This window comes from Eutrigla gurnardus (genome assembly GCF_963514095.1).
Source record: "Eutrigla gurnardus genome assembly, chromosome: 19".
NCBI lineage: Eukaryota > Metazoa > Chordata > Actinopteri > Perciformes > Triglidae > Eutrigla > Eutrigla gurnardus.
The window spans coordinates 11,369,994-11,391,798 of NC_139930.1; the positions used below are offsets into that span (position 1 = coordinate 11,369,994).

At 40.2% G+C, this 21,805-nt stretch overlaps 1 protein-coding gene across 2 annotated transcripts; it reads left to right on the plus strand.

Annotated features, from left to right (window-relative positions):
• The first annotated feature begins 130 nt into the window (after positions 1-130).
• Positions 131-19,843, plus strand: fubp3 (far upstream element (FUSE) binding protein 3). Of its 2 annotated transcripts, none has more exons than XM_084034701.1 (19): positions 131-290; positions 4,921-5,032; positions 8,812-8,845; positions 9,753-9,802; positions 9,945-10,016; positions 10,189-10,246; positions 10,468-10,630; positions 11,332-11,430; positions 11,632-11,736; positions 11,846-11,948; positions 12,206-12,306; positions 12,619-12,748; positions 16,245-16,405; positions 16,665-16,738; positions 16,900-16,976; positions 17,298-17,354; positions 17,583-17,633; positions 17,773-17,900; positions 18,404-19,843. In XM_084034701.1, the coding sequence occupies exons 1-19, from the start codon at positions 195-197 to the stop codon at positions 18,410-18,412; spliced, it is 1,680 nt and encodes a 559-aa protein (XP_083890827.1). In that variant the 5' UTR covers positions 131-194; the 3' UTR covers positions 18,413-19,843. The 2 variants fall into 2 exon arrangements, with proteins under 2 accessions (XP_083890827.1, XP_083890828.1); XM_084034702.1 differs by having other exon boundaries at positions 143-290; positions 4,921-5,005.
• The last annotated feature ends 1,962 nt before the right edge of the window (positions 19,844-21,805 follow it).

Genomic DNA, 21,805 nt, shown 5'->3' on the forward strand with positions numbered 1-21,805 from the left:
TCTATCTATCTATCTATCTAGTTATCTAGTTATCTGTCTGTCTATCTAGTTATCTATCTAGTTATAGTAAACGTGTTTTGCCTACATGTGGTCTTCGATCAACTCGCGAGATCATCTGGCTCGCGGAGCTTCGGCTTGGCACGTGTGCTGTTTTTTCTTTTTTTTTTAAGTGTGGCTCTCAGCTGCCGAGGCGGATGATGATGATGGCGGAGCTGGTTCAGGGACAGGCCTCGGTGGCTCAGCCCGGAACGAAAGATGACTTCGCGGACACGATACGCCGGGTCCGACAGGTAAAATGCTCTCCGGCCAACACGAGTGAAACGCTTTCGGAGCAAAGGCGACGTGTTTGCGTGCGGAACAGGGCAGGACTTTGGTCGGGGCATCCCGGACCCCCCTACTACAAACACTCCTCATGTACCCAGCAAGCTAGCAAGCTAACGTTAAGTAGCCGAGGCAGCGTAGCTGAGAGGACAGATTAGAGTTTACTCGGGACGGGAGACGTGTTAAGTAACCGCGTCAAAGCTCTCTAAATGACCACACGAACCATTTCTGACTCGAATCACGAAGGCGTCGTGTTATGTCGGAAGTTTGCGCAACTTTAGTAAGTCAAGCCGACAACACTGCAACCTGTTGTCAAGCCACAGAAGTTGCTGTTAGCTTAGCTCTCTACCTCACTATCACAAGTTTGATACCCCGCAGCTCGGCTTTGCAACGTGACCAAAGCAAATATTTAGTTTAGACGCGAACCCTGAACAACGGAGCCGCCTGACACGGTGTCCAAAAGTTAGCTTGCTAGTTATTAAGTCCCCGAGTTAGCTTTCATAATAACTGGCTGTTGCCCCCAGTTAAAGAAACACACTGAGAGCTTAAACTGTGGTCACATGTAATGCTAACGGTTAGACTTCCCCAATGCCGGCCTTTAATTTGATAATAAGCCTCAATATATATCACATAGCGTGTATTCAGTGTATGCTATAAACGTGAGCTAGCTAGTGGAGCTGCTGCTGGCTAGCTAGCGTGTGTGGTACTATGTGTCCTAAAAGGCAGCGTTGGAGTAAGGCCATGTAATGTAACGTCATCTGTTCAAATAAGCCCCCTCCACTCCTCCTGTTGAGCACACTTGGCTTTTTCCATTGCTGCCTGGAAAATACCTGAAAAATATCGTATAAAATACGTTCTGCATTTCACCGCTCCCCTGTTTGCCTGATTTCTAGCGTAGTTTCAGTTAGTTGAGTGTGGCAGAGGGTCACTGTACTTAGGCTGCCATTATGTTGGAGCTGTAATGGAAGATTAGTTTACCACGGACTGCTGTTGATAGTGTGTGAATTGGACTTTAGTCACACAGCTACAAGTTGAGCTCTCCCCCTCAACCTACATATGAACAAATGGCGTCTTCCTGCAATTTTAAAATATTTATTTCATACTATAATAAAACGATAGGCTCAAATATCTAGCATAACAACTAGTTTTGATAGTCTCATTATCAGTAAATGGGTACATTTAGTACAATTTTGAATACACTGAAACAAACGCAACATGTACATGTCACTGTCCGTCGGTGTCTGTCATGATGCTTTTAAAGCCCTCATAAACCCTCCTACCGCCACTTTGTCACACGGTGTTCGCAAGATCAGATCTTGCATTAATAATTGCAGAAAGCCATATACACTGACGTTAATAATAAAAGTTTATCATCAGAATGAATCACATATTAACCGTTGTAATAGAAAGGGAGTTAAATCTGCCACGTTGTGATTGTGGCTGATGTTACATTGTGGATTTTAGCGTGCCTCTATGCACTTTATACAAAAGGGAAGTCATGTTGTTGGCTTGCGTGTTATCATATGACATTGATGTGGCATAAGTAAGGAAATGGAGGCCTTGTTCTAATGCTTCTTTACACTGCTGTGTTTGTGGTAGGAGTTCCAACAGATGACGTTTTAGCAGTCGCCTGGTTCTCCCTACTGAGCAGCCAGTAAGAGCAACTAACATTTAAATCTTTAAGCTGCATGAGCTGAAATTGCTTTGCGATGCATTTCATGTTTACGGCTGTTTTTTTTAGAAAACAATTATCAGAGCAAGCAAGCAAAGGCAAAGCATGCAATTGTGTAAAGGTCCATTAACTCATTAGTCTAAATCACCAGATGTTGACCTCCGCAATAGGCCTCCCATTTTCTAATTATTGCATTCTGCCTCCCTCTGTTTGCAGCTTCTGGTCTTTATTTATTAATTTCCAAATTGTCAGTGTCTCAATGTCACTTAATGTAGCGGTCTTGATTCAAATATAAAACATTAACCCTATGAGATAACAAATCTTAAAGATTACATAGAGTGGAAGTAAGTGTCATAAATACTTATATATATATATACTTAAATACTATAATCAGTGACGAAACAGTTGTGCCACAGTGCCCAATGGACACGGTGTTCTATGATCCTAAATAACTACACATACTTTAGTTCCCATGTGACCACATGTCACATGATTATTTATTTATTTTTAGACAAATTGGATAATAAAGTATATATTTTAACGCTTATTGTATGACACCTGTCTATCTATTACTATTAACTTTTTTCCTTATACATATTCACTCAGCAAAGATTGCATTGAAGATATTAGTTGATCTAGTCCAGCCCCCAGTAGTGTTTACTCAGAGGTCTCAGGGGACATCAAGGCGTTTCTACTGTAACAGACAGTTTGCCACAAAATCCACCAGACTGCATGACTGTACTTGACCTGACTGCTGCAAGACGCCTCTGTAGCAACTGTTTATGTGCATGCAAATGCGTCTGTGATTATATGTGGTACACTCGGGTTAGTCTGCATGAGACAAAGTGTGTCGCAGTTAGTTGAGGTGCTCTGATCCTCTAAGGTGAAAAGACTTCATTTATAATTATATTTGCCATAGTTAATGATTTCTGTATAGTGTTAGTGACCACAAACTACTAAAATTCATTACACCTAAGACCATGTCCATACTACCAAATTTGCCTCAGAGGGCTTTAAAATCTGTACAGCATATGTTATCATCTATAACGGGGAAAAACTTCCTAAAAGAAACATTTTAACAGGGGAATAGAAGGAAACAGCAGGTGTGGCTATAATATAATGATAATAATTAAGCAGAAAGGGTAGCGTAGTAATAATAGAAATATGATTAAGTAATAATAGCAGCAGTGGGTGTCGAGCAGGGCCACCCATGCCATCAGGCACACTAAACCGTTTCAAATTATAAAAACGTGTCCACACATTCATAGAGATCTTGACCCACAGTGATAAACTCAGTGTATGATGTAACTTAATATTAATCTTTCACTAAACAAGCATTAGAAACTGGTAAATTTAATCAATTCGACGTAGCAATATGATCAACAGTAGCCACTTTGAAAATCTGGGATCTAAATTCAATTTGTCAATACTGTCAAAACCATGACGACCTTCACCCATACTGATCTGGACACCGCTTATAAAACAGGAAGGTGTTTGGGGAGATACTTATAAGCTATCTGTCAAGCTGTAGTTAAACCTATCTGGGAGTGACACTAATTTCACTCAAGCATTTTCTTGAGTATTGACCTCTCTGAAATGCTTTTCAGGCTGCTCGATATGCATGACTGCGAACATGTCATGGAAAACATCAACTCCACACCTCTTATTTCTGCTTTCTCATTTCCATCGCACCCTTCTCACGTCCATTGGCGAGCTCTGAAGTAGATAATCATCCCTGAAGGTGATGGAAGACTCTAATTACCATCACTATATTTTCATATTGTGAAAGAAATTCCAGTCAGGCACAGATGTCAATTTAATGTAATTTTCTGAAATGCAATACTTTTGTATGGAAGAAGAGGTGGCAGATTATCGGGTAGTGGAAAATGCTGTTGTCGCTCTGTGTAACCGAAGATTTAAATGTCCATTGCTGCAGAGCACACGATTTTGAAAGTAGAAATGGATGTTTTTTAGCGAAGTGATACAAATAAGTGCACTCTCCTTGAAGTTATATGGGAGGGAGGGTGGGGGGACTTCTAACTTACACCAAAGAGATACATGTATGTGTGTCTGAGGCAGCCAGATGAACCTTCGGGTGATCATTCTCTGGCCTAATCGGCTATTTTAGACTATTTTTATTTACTGTTTTCACATTTCTTGTACTGCTGCTTGTGTGACATTTGTCAATTCGGTATTGTATCGCCATCAGTATTCAATTCTGAGACTTACAGAAAAGCATTACAGTATAATACAGTTAAATATGAAATGAACAATAACTTCAGCTCAGCACCTCTTTATCACCACTCTGAACAAGAGTCCATCCATCCATTTCCCAGATTTGAAAAATTTAAATGAGGCAAGTATAACAGTTTTAAGATCACAGGATTTAAACTTGGTTTGGCCATCCCTCATCTATCTCTGCACAGCTACAAAACCTGCTGCTTCTTAAAACTGGATCAGCAGCCTACACTAAGTATACAAAGGTATTTTTTGTGTCATTGTTCCAGTTAGCAATCATACGTGTTGCAACTTTCTGGCACCCGTAATACTCGCAGATCCAGTCTGTTGAGGAATTTGTGTCTGTTGTGATGAGCTGTGTCATTTGTCAGTGAAAGCAGAAATGTTGGGTTGGTCAGGGAAATGGCACATGTTGGATGTTTCAGGGAAAGCACCAGTTTTGGTAGTCTCAACGAGAACTGGAGCATATTTCTTCAGACTGCTGTTATAAAGAACATAGTGTAGTTTAGTCTCTGCAACTTTGTCAAGGCCAAACTTCACAGTAAACTCTGCTTTTAAGAAAGCAAGTAGAAAAGAGAATTGTCACTCTTTTCATGAAGGGTTATTTTGGAAAGGAAATGTATGTATGTATCACCACACATCCAATTTTCACCTTTTATTCCATCTGTCTTACTGTTCTGTGTCTCCAGATGGCAGCCAAGATGGGAGGAGACCAGATGCCCAACATGAACAGTTCCCCTCCGGTCATAGACCCCTCCCTTTATGGCTTTGGAGGTCAAAAACGTTCACTAGATAATGGAGGTAAGTCTTCACTATAAATAAATATTTTAATACACACCTTCATGATGAATACATAAGTATACATGCATAAATGATTACCAGTGATCAAATACATTTTTACTGCGGTGAAAGAACTTAAAAATATAAAAGCAATAAATACCGTATGTGAACTGCTACTGCTGAGATCCGGGATGCTTGGCAACATTTTTTCTTTTTTCTTTCTTTCATAAGATGTGTTCCTTTGTATCGCCAATATAGCCAGCCTATAGACCACCTGGGTCAACCTATACTATATCACACTATAGATTATATAATTAGGTTATTAATTCAGTGCATTCATTTATTTTGTTTTCATTTAGTTTTTTAATTAAATTATTTTCCAAAAATACTTTTTTTTTTTAAAGGCCTAAACTAGATTCTTACCTCCATGCTGACACCAATGTGTCATCAATCATGGCTGAAATAACTACTATTGCTGCTTTGTACACGTTGTCAAGTCCCAGATACGCCTGTTAATCAAATGGCATCCTGAGTTCATATCATCATCCAGAGGTGCTCAGTGAATTTCACTGAGCTGTATTCCCTGTGAATATCAAGCAACACATTGGATGGTTTACTAAGCATTATGAACCCAATGCAAACAATTTTATTAACGGATAAAAAGGCTGCAGAAGTAACTACATAATGACGGCAATTTGTAAAAAGTCCAAAGTCGCAGTTTGTTAGGTCTGTCTGCAAGATGTCAAGCAAACAACTTCTAAAATGCTTTTTTTTTTTCTGAACGGTTTTCGAATGGAGCTAGGCTATGCTAACACTTTAGCTGCTCCATAAACACTTAAAATAAAGTCACCCAGACATAAATACAGCAGCGACCTTGTTGTTTTTACCACCGACAGTCTGTAATTTGTACACATAGTTTTGTTTGGTCTCTGTACTAATGTGAGGTTTTATCATAGAGCTCTGGGTGACCACAGACTGCGATTATATATGTTGTCTCCATCTCTGAGTCGGTGACGACAGGAGGAGAATCTCAGTGCTGATAGGCTTTCACATCAGTGTCACAAATTATTCACCTCGCTCATGTAGTGTCGTTTGCACTGCGCAGTGTGAATTTGTGTCTTTACATTGAAAAGTTTGCTTCGAGCTTGGTGTTGACTCGCCTTAAAACAGCGTAAGGTGCTATGTTGCTTCAGTTACAGGTGATCCATCATTATGAAGACTAATATTTCCCTGAGCCTGTAGGATTATCAGATGCCAAAACACCAGTGTTTATCATTCATATTGCAGATCTGAAAGCTTCCACGGCTTTATTTATTGAAATTTGCATGAATCTAATAAACCAAAATGATAAAATAACAATAATTTCAAATAGTTGCCTTGTGACAGCATTTCTTCAGTCAGTCTTGCCTTCAACCATAACATTTACCTATGAACTAAACTAAATATGACATTTTTTACCAAGTATACCGAACAAATACCCTCTTCCACATAATGACTAAAATGTCCCACCAGTCACTTGAAATAATGATCCAGTTTGACTTCAATGTGGTGGGTGGACTTCTTTTGCAAACAGTTTTTGTTTACATTCAGTGTTGACTTACCAAAGCACACTTTGCATCTCGTGCATCTCTGAGGCCTAAATGTGCTGAACGAATTCACTCATAACATTTTGCATTTTTTTTTTAATTTGTCATTGTTTGCATTCATATTCTTTGCCAAGCATTCATATTCTTTGCCGTCTTCCCTTTCTTTGTGGGCACAATGCTGTTTGTTGGCACATAGATGAGGAATATCCTGATGTAGAAGTATGAAACCACTGGCAGAAATGTGTCACCATCTTGCACTTCAGTATGAATGTGCATACTAGTGCACGTACCTGAGATCAACCTGTTTTTCCCGTCTCTTTAGCAGTGTGTACAAGTACATTCTGAAAATGTTCAAAATGAATGACCAATTAATTAACAAAGCAGATGAACAACCTTATGTCTTATGGGGGGGTAGAGTGCAACGTCAACATTTTTCGGTCGTCTACTTTAGTACTACTTCTGCTTGTTGCACGACACATTGTATCTTTAACCAAAGTCTGACACAGATTATTTTGCACTGAATTTGCTGATGGACAATATTTTGCACAATGTTCAATATCTTCCTGTTTTTCCAGAGAACTCGGTTCTGGTCAGGGTGAAAAGACCTCTGAGGCAGCATTTTACATGAAGTAGGCCACTCACTGTTTAACTTGCGCTTGAAACCTGGCACGAAACCTGGCACCTCTTAGCCTTCTCGAGTGCATCAATGTTACGCAGCCATGGCTATCAAGTCTGAGTACCCTGGGAGGAGATACTGATAGTTTCCAAGCAAAATGTATCCTTTTAAATCTGAATCATATTGCAAGTCCATTATCTCAAGTTGAACGTCCATATCGAAAGCCTTGTCTGAATGCCGGGTGAAGAACTGTGATCTCACTGGAAAGTGTGCATGTTGTTATAATATATGATTCAACTTTGTTCTGGCCTTGCGTCATTTTGTGATTATTCAACTCGTCTGTAATATACACCATAAATTGTCCATTTTCCTCTCAAATCAAAGAAACTCATCAGCAGAGCTCCTCGGTTTAACCCATGAAATGATCCTTTCTCAACAACTAGTAACACAATGATGCAGTAGTCACTTCCTGGCGCAAAAAATACAGTCACTCTGTGGCCTGTACTTTCTATCTAAGCGTTCTCTCAACCGGATGTTATGCTGGGCTTGTGATACTTTGGTGGAAATCCTGACAGTCAGGCAGATCGACAGCTGACAGCCCTGCTGCTAAACTAATTGATGCAGGGGAGACTTATTGTAGCTGCATGTGTCCAGGACAATGCAGGCAGTGGTATTGGTTGGGGTTGTATCAGTGAGTTGCCGTGGTTTAGCTTTTTCATGTTTGTATGGAGTATATAGTATCTGACGATGCAGAGAAGTGAAAAAAGTCTCATTCTATTTTGCTGTCTCTTGCATGTATATCAAACAAAAATTTGATTAATTTTATCCCGTCATCCTCTTATCTTGTCACAGTTGTTGGTATGATAATTCTGCCCTGAAAGCATGGATAGATAAATTGTATGCAATTCTGGTTTAGGTTTGTTTGGCACATGATTGTTTGCAACAGTTTGACAACATTAACAGAGAAATACTGGTGGACACAGTATAGGGGAAATAAAAGCACTTCAGTTAGCTGTCAGCATTTAGTTATCAAATGCACAAGTATACAGATAGGCGTACAAACATTATCTTACAGTCTTGTCCTTGTATAAATTTGGTACACCTCCTGTTTTATATTCATAGGTGTTCCACTCTCTCGCGTTAACCCCGGTGCATTTCCAGAGGAAGTGAAATCAGTGCAAACAACCATAAAATTGATTTGAAGTTGCTAGATATCAACTCAGGTGTTCACGTCCATGGCAGCACATCCTCCACTGACCCTGCAGGACCCTTGCTTGGTGCTACCTGTCAAAATTCAATTCAGCCACTGACCCGGCTGCTGCCTCCTTTTTCTGAACGGCTCTGATTGAAACACTCACTCAAACACTCACAGGCCTGATTACCATGCTGGTGAAAGCCCCCCGCTGTGGGTCAGACACGAACACGAAGGATTGGCAGAACCGTATCCATCTGCTCCCATCCCCTCCGGGAATTTGTTCTTTTCCATTTTCATTGCTTCGTCACTTTCACGGATATTTAAAATGTTATTTATGTTTAACCATGATCTCAGATCATTTCTCACATGTTAATTGCTTTGCTCTCCTCTCCCTCTTTCTCAGTAGGGAACCACCTCGGTGCAATGGTGCATCAAAGGTGAGCAGAGCCTTCTTACGTTATGCCCTTGGATGTATTCCTCATATTTACTGTGCCTCAGTTAACCCTCTGAGCCCCAAACAGTTTCACTGTTTTTTGCTCCCGTCACATTTTACTCACTGTGGCCTTCCATGATAATTTATTTTACAAAAATTGGAAAAAATGGAAGCTATATATACTTTTCACCCTGAAGTGCTAATATTGGGTTGCTATGCATATTCTCTCAACCTCTCTTCAGTCTAAGTTTCACTGAATATTTGTCACATTTCTTGGTCTCGGCAAACTCATTCGTAGCTTCCTATAACTGAATGTTTTTTGCAGGATCTTAATGCAAATGAAGCATTGGTCACGTATTATTCAAAGATATATTTAAAATCTGATATGGTCAGTTTTTACAGTTTCTGGCTATGATAAATGCTGAATTTATGTTAATTTTGTCCAAAAGAAAACATGACTTTCAAACATGCCGGTAGGTGGCGGTTCAGAGGGTTTAGTAGGTTTGAGATAACTTATTATGCATTTTCCTTAACAGCTGCATGTTTTGCGTTTTTAATTAATTTCCCAGGAAATCTTAAAATGGGTTCCATTGGGGCCCAAGAGTCTCCCCTTTAAAAACATGCCCACTTTATGCTAATCCCATGCAGTTTGGAAAACCCTTGCATTTCTGACATTTTGTTCTGTTCTTTTTTTTTATTTAAAAAAAAAGAGACAAATGTTTCCAGCTTCTCAAATGTGAAGATTTGTTCATTTTATTCTGTCTTTAATCATAGTAAACCGCTAACTCTGGGTTTTAGATGCGAGAGAAAAGAAGCAATTTAAATAATCGAACCTGGAATTTTGGATGTTTCATCATTATTCTTAGTTTCTTTGGTTAGCCAGTTATTGATCATGTCCTAATCTCTCCCAGGGCTCTTGCTACAGAAGACTTCAAAGTGCCTGATAAGATGGTGGGATTCAGTAAGTAGCCCTTCAGCTCATTATAGTCAGTATTATTGTTTGACATGTAATCATCAGTATTGACATTCTACTCAGTTTTTGGGTCACTGCTTAAGGCCCCTGTCTAAATTCAAAAAGGCTCTAACTCCCTCTCTTTCTACAGTCATTGGAAAAGGAGGAGAGCAAATCTCGAGAATTCAGCTGGAATCAGGTTGTAAGATCCAGATTGCTTCAGGTAAATTCTGACTGTACTTATTGTCTAAGCCCCCTGTTTCTGCTTTATTTAAAATGTGAATTTGATGTCCTTTCAGATCAGACTATTCCTTTATGTTCCTTAAGTATACTGTGGACACCTCATTCTTGTGTATCTAAATGTGATCGCGTATGTTGTGCTTATGTTGTTTCAGACAGTGGAGGCATGTTGGACAGGCCCTGCACACTGACTGGGAGCCCAGAGAACATTGAGTAAGTCTCACCTCTCAACTTTGATAGATTTACTGAAAGTGTGCCCTATTGTTGTGACGCAGAGGGCATGAACTCCAAACTCTATTCACATCTCCACTTAATCAGTCACTGAATCACCTGAACACCTCTTTCACATTTGACAAAGAAAAATGTGACGGTAGCGCTTTTTTGTGTGGCGTCTAACTGTGGTGATGAATGTATCTCTTGCTCCACCCCCACAGTCAGGCCAAGAGGCTGTTGAGTGAGATTGTGGAGCAGTGTCGTTATGGTCCAGGCTTCCACAGTGACATGGATGGCAACAGTTCGATCCAACAGATCCTCATCCCGGCCAACAAAGTTGGCCTGGTCATCGGCAAAGGAGGAGAGACCATCAAACAACTGCAGGTCGGGGAGTAGACCACACTAAATGTGTCATGGTTACAGTAAAATTGTGCATTTGACAGCTGTACTTTTCTTGTCTGCCATGAATTTGCTGTGAAACATTTGACTCCCCATCATTGTGGATATGCAGCCTGCACTAAACACTGCTCTACATTTGGGTCTGCTGTGAAGCAGATGTAATACAGTGCAGTTGTTTAAACCACATTCTTGGCAGAGTAGTAAATTGTTTTCGGGTTGCCCCTTAAAAGTAGTTCTGCATTGGAATCTGCTATGAATTGCTAATTCCCAATTTCTTTTATGGTGCTTGAAGAACCAGAGAGTGAGTTAAGCGCATCAGAAAATATGTTTTTGGTGCAATTCATGGTCTTTATTCTGTGTCTTTTTGCGGGGGTGAGCTCTAGGAATGTCAAGATCATGTTTTTTTGCTACCGATCTGAAAATGAGAAGCTGCTACCTGGAACTTTTATCAAAAGTAGGGAAACTACAAATGTCTTTAACCGGCCCCTAATATGGCTTGAAAATTAGCATAATTTCACACCCTCCATAGGCATTCACCTTCTGGTCCAGGTGGTCAAGATTACATAAAAAGCTAAAACCTGTTCTTTGAGCAGTGGAAGAATTTCCTCCCATGAGTGAATAGTCTTTTGAGCCATGGGTAAATCATTGGTAAGTGTTTCTGCTTCTGTCTGATTGTACCCCTGCAGGAGAGAACAGGAGTGCAGATGATAATGATTCAGGATGACCCCATGCCCACTGGAGCAGACAAGCCCCTGAGAATCACTGGGGATCCCCACAAAGTCCAGGTCGGTCCCAGAGGTGTTCAGTGTGTGCTGCTAGCTGGCTAGTTTACACTCAATTTTACACATTTTATACCTTCAGTTTTCCAGTCAAACATTTGAAAAATTGTATTTGGACAACTTTTGTGCTTCATATTGTTATAAATGTTTTTTTTGTTTTTGTTTTTTTTAATATTTAAGATTGTGTCTTTCAATCTTCTTTTATAGCAAGCCCGTGAACTTGTGGTCAAGCTCATCCGAGACAAGGACCAAGGAGACTTCAAGATTGGCAGGGCAGACTTTGGATCCAAAATGGGTGGGAGCAGTCTGGACGTAAGAGCTTATCAAATACTGGACAGCTATGATAATGTGATTTTTAATTTATCCACATAAGATCATTTTTGTAATCTTTTCTGAATTCTTCTCCGTCATCACCGTTCAGGTGGTTGTGCCCAGATTTGCTGTCGGCATCATCATCGGCAGGAACGGCGAGATGATCAAGAAGATTCAGAATGATGCGGGCGTCAGGATCCAGTTCAAACAAGGTAAGAAGATAAAACCAAGACCTGATAACAATCAAGTGAAGTAGAATGTGTAATCACTAAAGCTGAACATCCTGTTAATCTTGAAACGCGTGTATTGGTGCACTAAAGATGGATAATCTTGGATTGGTAATAAAAACAGCTTTGTCCAGAAATATCACCAGGCTTATACTTAATGCAGTTAAAGGACTCAAAAGTAAATGTGTATGCAATCTTAGAGCAGATGAAGACCTTTTGTGTCCCTTGTATTTGTCATGCAGATGATGGAGTCAGTCCTGACCGAGTTGCTCAGGTGATGGGCCAGCCCGACCACTGCCACCATGCGGTCCACCTCATCAATGAACTGGTTCAAACGGCTCAGGTTTGTGCTTCCGCTTTGTCCCTTCTGTTTTTCCTTGCTCCAGTTTGTTTTTAGTGGGAAAACAGAGCAGCGGTAAGTATTTCCAAGATGCATCTGTTATTATCTAAGAAAATACTTATACCCAGAAAAACTAAAATTGGATGTTTCTCACATGGCTTTTAAAAATAGAATGAAGGGAGAGTGCCACGGGTAAATCAATCCAAATCAATTCAATGAGAATCTCTAAATTGGTGGCAATGTAGGGAGCCTTAACCTTTCCAGCAAACTGTTTGCATCAACAACAAAAAAGAATTGCTGGTTCCCTTCCTGTAGGAGCGAGATGGGTTTGGCGGCGTAATGGGACGTCGAGGGCGAAGTGACTGTAACATGGGAAGCTCCGGAGGACTGCAGGAGGTGACATATGCAGTACCTGCCGACAAGTGTGGACTAGTTATTGGCAAAGGTAAGGAACATGTTTTTATGAGTTGATTTGAAATGCCCGTTCATCAAAGCACCTCAGGGGATTGTTTTGGTTGTCCTTTGTATGTGTAGCTAAGATTATTTTTGTTTATTACTAGCTTATTTAAGCCTGAGTGTGTCTACTTTATTCTGTTTCTTGCTGTCTGAGAGACATAATGGAGTTCATCAATATGAATACTCTTAATAAGAGTATATCCAACTCGCCAGACTGCCTTTTCCCTTTTAATAACTGAATGCCGTTTGGTGTTCTGCCACTGCGTGAAACTGATGAGAAGAGGGGGGGTGAGTGACCACCCTCCTATTCTCTCTCCAGGGCTCATGTATACAGCACAAGTGCCATTCATTGGCTTCACTAAGGGCTTAATGACGGGGATAATGCGTGTAATGTGACATTAATTGTTAAAGGTGCATAATAACAGCCCTCAATCATGTGGAAGGCTGCCTGGCATCTAATGAGGGTCTTTCAGCCCGATAGAGTGCAGCGAGGGAATGAATAGGACGAATTAGCTTATTGGCTATTCATGCCCACTCTATTGCCAGCTATTTAAAAGTCATTGACCATTGCATTGGAAGGAGCTTGTGTGTGAGTGTGTGTGTGCGCGAGTGTAGTGTGTGTGCATGCATGTTGCCTTGGTGTGTGTGTGTGTGCGTGGAGTTGTGGGCGGGTTCGAAGTGGGCCTCTTTACCTAAGATAAAAACATGGCAATAGAAATGTCAAGTGGCTTTTGTGCATGTAGTGGGGCGAGGGAAACAAATAAACCTGGGCGTTGCGTCCCCCTCTCTGTGCATTACCATATGAAGTGGGCCAATATGGTGGAGATGGCGGTGGGTCTGGGTGCTGTCAGCAGTCCCTTAAAGGTTGCAGTGATTAATATCTTTACGATGCCATATGCAGCCCATTGCCCCTCTGTTTTGACCCCCTACACACAGACACACACAGCTTGATGAATCAAGCCACCCACCAACCTGCTCAGACTTTACAACAGGCGTGGCTTCGGTGCAAGAGCTGTAATAATAGCATCCTGCGAATTTACTCATGAATTTTTACCTAAAAAATGTAAACCCAAAGGTCCACTTACTAGGTTTTCTGGGTCTTTCAGACGCTTCTCCCAGTGGATGGAGTTGGCTCATTTGAAAGATGTAATGTTCTTGTTTTAAAACTCTAGAAAAATAGTAAGTGGACCTTGTGTGTTTGAATTTCTTTGTCAAACTGTACTGTGAAGAATAAACTTTCACATTATACCCACAATGATGAAAAATTATTAAAACATTTACTTAAATTTAACCCGACATTGGTTTCATATGTGCCAGTTTCATATATCTGTACTCCTCTACCCCTTTTAGATGAGTAGAGATGAATCTGCCAAGACAGACAAAAAGAATATACTGCAAGTTGATTTTTATCTTTTCGTCAATGTACGGCTGGACCAAAGTATTATGATGTTCTTTATTTTTAGTGGAATCGTGTTTTGACCATGTCATGTTTTTTCTACATTTTGGATTTGGCAAATTAAGTTTGTAAAGGGAAAGTGTGAAGTATTATAGTAGTTTTTATATGACTCGGCAGGTAGAGGACATATTTATCCCAGGATTGGTGGTTCAATCCCCAGCTCCTCCTGTCCACATTTATTCTAGGTTTCTTCCCACAGTCCAAACACATGCGCGTTAGGTGGATTGGTGACCAAATTTCCCATAAATGTGAATCGTTGTCTGTCTGTGTATCCCTGTGATGGACTGGGGACCTGTTCAGGGTGTACCCCGCCTCTCACCCAGTGACAGCTGGGATCGGCTCCAGCCCCCCACGGCCCTCTAAAGGATCATATGATAAATGGATGCGTTGACGATTAATGTGCAATTCATTTATTTAACTGATCATTTCAGCTCTACAATGGGCTATAAGACAGAGCAAGCTTATAAGTTACGCAACGAAAGACTAAAACTAACATACAAGACTTTCCGTCCGATTTTGAGTTTGATCATTGGACTTTGAAAATATTCCAAAACCAAGTTTATCCTTGGAGGCTAACCCATTTATTTCATGTTAGATGGTAATAAACATGTATTTCCATATATATATATTGATGTACTTCCAAGCCTGATTTTATGTAAAACTGCTGTTGCATTAGAAATGTACTTGTTACACATTGTAATAATGTTATTTTTCCCTTGAGGCCTGAGAGTATTTCCCCACCAGCAGCTAACCAGTCCATTGGGTTTGCCTTGAATGCGGTCACCAGTTGCACTTTTGTATCCCCTCCTTTTCTCCAGCTCACTAAACCAGTCTCATTAATAAGGCCCGTATTATCTGCCCTCACTACAGCCCAGTCCATGAAATGAATAGTCAGGGTCTTCATTGCACTCTGCTGTCTGACTAGAAGAGCTCATAATGGCTTCATTAAGGCAGAAGTTTCATTTGGTTGACAATGGGTTAATGGCCCATGTGCAGTCTGTTGGCAGCAAGGAATAGGCTACGGGAGGAGGAGAGGTTTTTGATGAGCGTTTTCATTGGGAGGTCAGCCAGGGTCATCAGAGTGTCAGCCACAAGTGAACAAATGTGTAATTGATGTTGGGACAGCCCCGGTGTCCCCCCGGGAAGCACCCTCAGCCTTTTTCCTTCGGATGGGTATTGTGGAGGGGGGTGACGTCTATATGCCCCCCGTTCACTCCATCCTCTCATCACAGAGGACAACACCGAGTCAAGAATGAAAAGGGTAAAAGAGACAAACGATATCCCAGAAGGAGGATACGCTTCAATTTTGGCCCTTTTCTCCTGCCAGCTATGTTTCATTTCTCCCTGCTGGTGTAATTGCTCTCCCCACACGTCGGGAAGCTGGCATCTGATGCCGCAGAGGGGGGAGGTGTGCAGGAGATGTCTCCTTTTGTTTCCTGATTTGCATGGATGTTGCCACAGAATGGTAGATAAGTGGTGAGACGCAAGCCAGAGTCTTCACAAGGTAGCACTGCCACACCACGTCTCCAGTGGAGGAAAGTCTTGCTTAATACTAGATTCGTATCACACTGGATGGATGGTAGAAACGGGAACATTGTCTTCGGAGCACTAAAGACAGTTGTACGGTTACACACTTGGTCAAGTTATGGTTAGACATCTTGAAGGCATTTATGGTGTTGAACTCCTTCCTTTCTCTCTTCTATGTTAAGTTCACATTAAAGTTTTGTTTTTGGAATGCAACAAAAATTGTAGGAAGCAACATCCCCAAATTCTGACATCAGAAAGGTGTGGAAAGAGAAGTTTCAGATGTGTTCGCACCCAGTTCATCTTGTATGTTAACTCCTGTGTTGAAACACCTGATTGTTAACCGATTTAGACAATTGACAGAAAATCACTGCGACAATTTGGATAATCGTCTAACCAGTTCCCGCTTCTCAAATGTGAGGAATTGCGGTGTTCCTTTTTACAAAGATATTTGTCATTTCCTAGTCCTAGTTAAATATTCTGTGTTACTTGCTGTTTTTTCCAGGTGGGGAAACCATCAAGAACATCAAAGAGCAGTCTCGTGCCCACGTGGAGCTACAGAGAAACCCGCCGCCCAACACCGACCCCAACGTGCGCATCTTCTCCATCCGAGGCACCCCTCAGCAGTTGGAAAAGGCCCGCCAGCTGATCGATGAGAGAATTGGGGTAGGTGGTCTGGCTCTGGCCCAAAACACTATTGTCTCGCCTGATATTCATGAGCACACATGTCAATGCGAAGAGCTGCCGGGTTGCCGTGGTCCTGGTGGCCAGCAGGATGTCACCAGAGGTTAAACATAAAGAATCCATCAAATGGACTTAATGGAGTGCATCAGCGCCCGGCCCTGCCCTCTGACCTTGCCTGTTGGCTCCCTTTAAGCACAAGTGTGGTCTCTCACTCGCCTCCTCTTCCCTTTCTCTGCTCTAGGGCCCAGGAATGGGGGGCAACAGCAACTTCGGTATGAATCCCTACAACCAAGGACCAGCCACTCCTCCTCAACAGTAAGCTTCAATTCCTCCCCACGCCGTCTCACAATTTCATATCATTTTCATGTGACGCACGTCAAATGTGTACTGATAAAAGAGTAACACAGGGTCTTCAATAAGACATTGATCGTCAAGATTCTTACTCACATTGAATTGTCTGTTTATTTTTGCATAAGTGGGGCTCAGACGTTCATGACTGGAGGGTGGGGTACAACTTTTCAAATATGGCAGCCTCAAGGCCAACAGGACCACAGTAAGTGAAACGCTCCAAGAACTGTTCTAGCCGCTTACGCTACTTGACCAACATTTACTTTTGTTGCCTATCATTTTGTCTCAGAAAGCTCTGCTAGGCTAGTTTTATCTCTGAGTTTTGTGTTGCTGCACTGTATTTGAATTTTTCAGCAGACTGGGATGAGATGGTTGCGCTCCATGTGGCTAACCACCTCTTTCCTGTGCAGACAGTTTTTTAAAATTTGCTGTCGATGGAAATCATTAGGAAGCGGATGAGAGCAGAAGGTGAAAAGCAAAGCCCGCTCTCAGTAACTTTGGTGGTGTTATCTGCGTCTGGTTTCAGGTCACAATGGATCCCAGACGGGCCAGATGGACTGGGAGCAGTATTATAAAAAGCTAGGTACGAAAAAAGGATATTTTTGTTATAAAGCCTGCTTAAGTCAACATTCTTGTCCCACAGAAGTTTAAGATTTCTCCCTTTTGCTTATGTAGACGTTGTTTGTTAATACAAGCCATGTCAGGAGGATGAGCATAAATCCTGCTGAAACTGAAACACTGGTCACTATAACCAAAGATTTCTGTTTTAACAAAACTCTTTTGTTGTTTTTTTGTTGTTTTTGTTTTTCAGGTCAGCAAAACCAAGCCCAGAGCACTGCTCCTGAATACAACAAAGCTTGGGGTGAGTGCTTATGGAAGCTATTTATTATGAGCAGATTGAAGTCTGAGCCCAAAACTGCAGATGTGAATTAAATTTCTTAATGCTCATCTTCTGTTTCTTTCCTTACTTTTGCTGGGGTTTTTTTCTCCCTCCCCTTCAGGCCAGACAGGTGGTCCTGGATCTCAGCAGACCTCTAATCCCGACTACAACGCCTGGGTTGACTTCTACAGACAGCCGATGCCCTACTTCAACCAGGGCGCACAGCAGACACAAGCCCCGGGCCTTCAGGTGAGGACCAACTGTTTTCTCATCTTTGTTCACAGTCCAGATCGGCCAGGATGAGCTATTTTTTCAGAAATAAATAATATTGGTCTGTTTCTCCGAGTTTTCTTACTTCCGTACTCTTAATTTGGTGCTCAGCTCCAACCTCATTGGTTCCTACTGACGATGTAAACCTTTTAAATACGGGCTCACAGAATAAATACAGTTCTTAAAAGGCCCAGTCACTTCTTCAAACAGCTTTGAAATGTATTAGCAAATCGTACTTACACTCAGTCGAGTAGAGCTGAGACGATTAGTGGACCGACAGAAGATTAATCTGCTATTACTTTGTTGATCACTCTAATCTCTGAAGGAAATGTTTAATAGTTTGTGTACATTAATGGAGCTGTTTGGCACAATTCTTACTGGTGGGATTTGTTGACCGCAACAAAGTATAAAGAATCTCACCACTTCTCTTCATCAGCTGCGATATTGTGGGAAATAATGTACAAACTGGTTTAATTCCCCAGGATCATTAAGAGAAGACGCCCAGGTGAAAGACTTGAATCACTGAGGATGAAAACGACCCTTTTTTAACAGAGGGGGTGATAGATTTGCAACGCCTTGAAGACATTTTTTTCTTAGTGAGAAACACTAGCTGTAGAATGACTTATATGATAAAGTAATATTTCTAAAAATCAGGAAGAGTTATTTGTTACTAAATGCTTGTGTACACTGTTATTTTGGATAGACAGTATCTGGGATCCCTTTTTGGACTTGAGAGAGCTGTTTTGTTTTTCTATATTTTCCTGTCTCTGACTCAGATTGTACCGCCAAAATGAACCCAAGAGATGTAACATTTCAAAAGGCAATATGATCTATTTTTTCTAGTTTTGTTGAAATGAAATCTTGATTATGTGCTTAGCAGTCTTGAATACCATTTGTCATATGTCATAAGATGTTTAAAAAGAGTGTGTTAAAATGTTTTTCCTTTTACATAATTCAGTGAAATTAAACTGTGATGTTTTGTTACAGGAAATGTATTTTTGTTACAAGGTTTAAAAGCAAGGATTAATGTCAGACAATGGCAATAGTTCTAATTTAATTCCTGTTGTGCATTGTATGCTGTTTTTCATTGTCATTTTATTGTACTCTGGTTTAAAAAAAAGGTGCAATATCTTATTTCACTTTTGAAACAAAGATGGGTTCTCTAATATTTTTGACAGACTTTTAACTTGTAGTTTTAAGATGTTTTTTTTTTTTTTTTTTTCAAATGGAAATGTCATGGATAATTTATTACAATTATCTGATAGGATGTAGGGGGATGTTGCAAATAGCTTTTTTGCCTTTGCTACCTTGTAAAACTATGTATATATGCTCATATATTTGACTGTTAATTTAAAATATATATGTTTCATATATATATATATAAACTTAAATAATTTTTTTTCCTGTAATCAATGTTGCAGGAAAATTGTCCCTCTTTTTCTGTTCCGTTTTCATACTGAAAATGTTCAAAGATTGTGAATGTGTGATTTGAAATTTGATGTTGCATCTTGTTATGAAGAAATATAAGACGTGGTAGATTTTTGTGTATGTTCTGTACCTGAACTATTCAAGACTGCTAAGCCGCTGTACTTCTACCTGTGTAATAATTAATATAGTATTTTTATGTTTTAAGTATTATGATCAAAAACTGTCTTATTTGGTACCTCCCAGTTCACCAACGTCCCACTGAGCCCTCGCTGTGGACTCAGTGGGACGTTGGACTCAGTCCAATGCTAATAACTTTTTAATTAATTTTTTTATTTCTTTGTGTGATCTAATATAAATGATGCATCATTATGGAAAATGATTCTGGTATTAACGTCATTTCTTAATGAAAAGGGATATAATTTCAAAATGTCTAATGGTGTTTTTTTTTTCCTTCTGTGTACAGTTAACCATGTATTAAAAACATCCAGACTACCTTTATTGTGTACTACCAAGCTGATTCTCTGTTCCATGACATTGTCATTAATGTTTGTGCGCCTTTTGTTGTATTCACCTGGTGTTAAATATTCAGAGAAACATTAAGATCATATAAAGACCATGTTTTCATGTTTGATAAGCAGAAAATATATTTTCTATAGTCGACTGCCAGTTCTTGCATTCAAATAAATGTTCCGCCAGCTGCTCTTGTGGCTGACTTTAACTGTATTGACAAGTTCCAAAGTTAACTGCAGCTCTTTTCTATTGTCTTTCCAAGCAGTTTAAATTGATTTTAACGTTAAACCAAATGCACATCTTCTCACCACACAGCTACCACAATGACCGCAAACGCATAATATTCTGGCCTCTGGAGATTAACAACTCTTATGACATATATGCCCTTAAATATTTTAAACAAATAGCAGGTAATTTTTTACTGGTTTGCAGATTATCAGCACTATATTCTGACAAAGGAACAATTGAAATGCTCAACCTGTCTTTTAAATATTTAACTTGCCCCTCATTTATACTTGACTTTATGTGGGCAATCTTCTGGACCTGTTTCTTTACACAAAATACACTATATCATATTTTTCTCTCATTTTCTTTTCCTTAAATGTGCTGGTTGTTCATGTTTCAGCGACTGGAGAGCAGAGAGTTTTTCCCAGAATGTTTCTTGACCCATTTCAATCTCTTTTCTTAGCACCACTTCAATGTCCTGTTGCTCCGTAAACAATCCACGTAACATTTCCAACCTTTCCCTCATGTTAACTGTCCACCTCCAGCACCACATCACCCCTCGGCTCTCCTGTCCAGTCCCTCTCCACCCCCCTCCAGCTTTGTCACTGCACATCTTTGCACACAGCAGGGAACCCCCTGCCACAGTAGACCCTGTGCAGCCCCATGCCGTCCACTGCATTGATGCAGTGCAGCTGTTTCCAAATCCAGCCCTTGATTTTGATCCCCATCCGTTTTTTAACGCGCCGTCCCCGAGGACACTTCTGACCTGGTGGTCCTTTGAAGCTGTCTAATGATTTAGTTGTTCCAGCATCGTTCACAGACTGAGCTTGAGAACTTTGATTATTATTCATGTGCCATCTTGGACACCTTTTTCTCCTTCAGGGGTTATTTCATGCTGCGGCATTTGAACCATCCATATAAACAGGCTATTAGAGAATGATATGTATACGCTCAGTGTTGTTATTTCATTAGGGTACAGTGAATATAATATATTTTAAAGCCCTTTGAGACAAATATGAGATTTTATGCGTGCCTAATAATGCAATTAAATGCAACTAGCTTTTTAAAGTTGTTTTTTTGTTATTAATCTAATATCTTTTATTGGATATACTGCATTGTTTAAGTGTGTGTTGCGTTCAGTGGTGGAAGGTTTTGCTAAGTATTGTAGCTTTACTTTATTCTTGTACTCTTCTTAAAAAACGGAGGAAAATATTGTGCTTTTTTATTACACTGCTATATTTTTTGGCAACTATAGTAACTATTTCATTTGAATTATTACTACAAAATATATGAGCCGCTTATAAAATATGTAAGGAGCCTCTTTGCTTTGACACTACATGTATCACATTGAGGTATTTCTACTTTTACTTTCATCGCTGAGGCCCACAATGCATCGCTCCCAAAGAACTAACTTGGATTTTCTGTATATTAAAGAGCAGTGGAAGAAGTACTCTGTCTTTAAGTAAAGGTAGCAATAGTGTAGAAAAATGAATGTATTCCTAAACTACAAATAATACATTATTTGATTATAATTACTGATGCATTAATGTGTCACCTTTGTTAAAGATGATAACGGTGGAGCAAATTCTAATCATTAAATCATAATTGATAAGCTGATTGTATTTTGTATATTTTGTGGGAGGATAAGGCAACATGAATGGAAACAAAGAATTACACAAACAGCTGGAGTTTTTTTTTTTTTTTTTTTTTTTTTTTTTTGC

Bases quoted from the DNA above. Each gene is read 5' to 3' on its own strand.
- fubp3 (XM_084034701.1), top strand. From the start codon at position 195: ATGATGATGATGGCGGAGCTGGTTCAGGGACAGGCCTCGGTGGCTCAG. The intron at 12,749-16,244 runs GTAAGGAACATG...TGTTTTTTCCAG, and splicing joins TGGACTAGTTATTGGCAAAG to GTGGGGAAACCATCAAGAAC. The intron at 16,739-16,899 runs GTAAGCTTCAAT...TTTTTGCATAAG, and splicing joins CCAGCCACTCCTCCTCAACA to TGGGGCTCAGACGTTCATGA.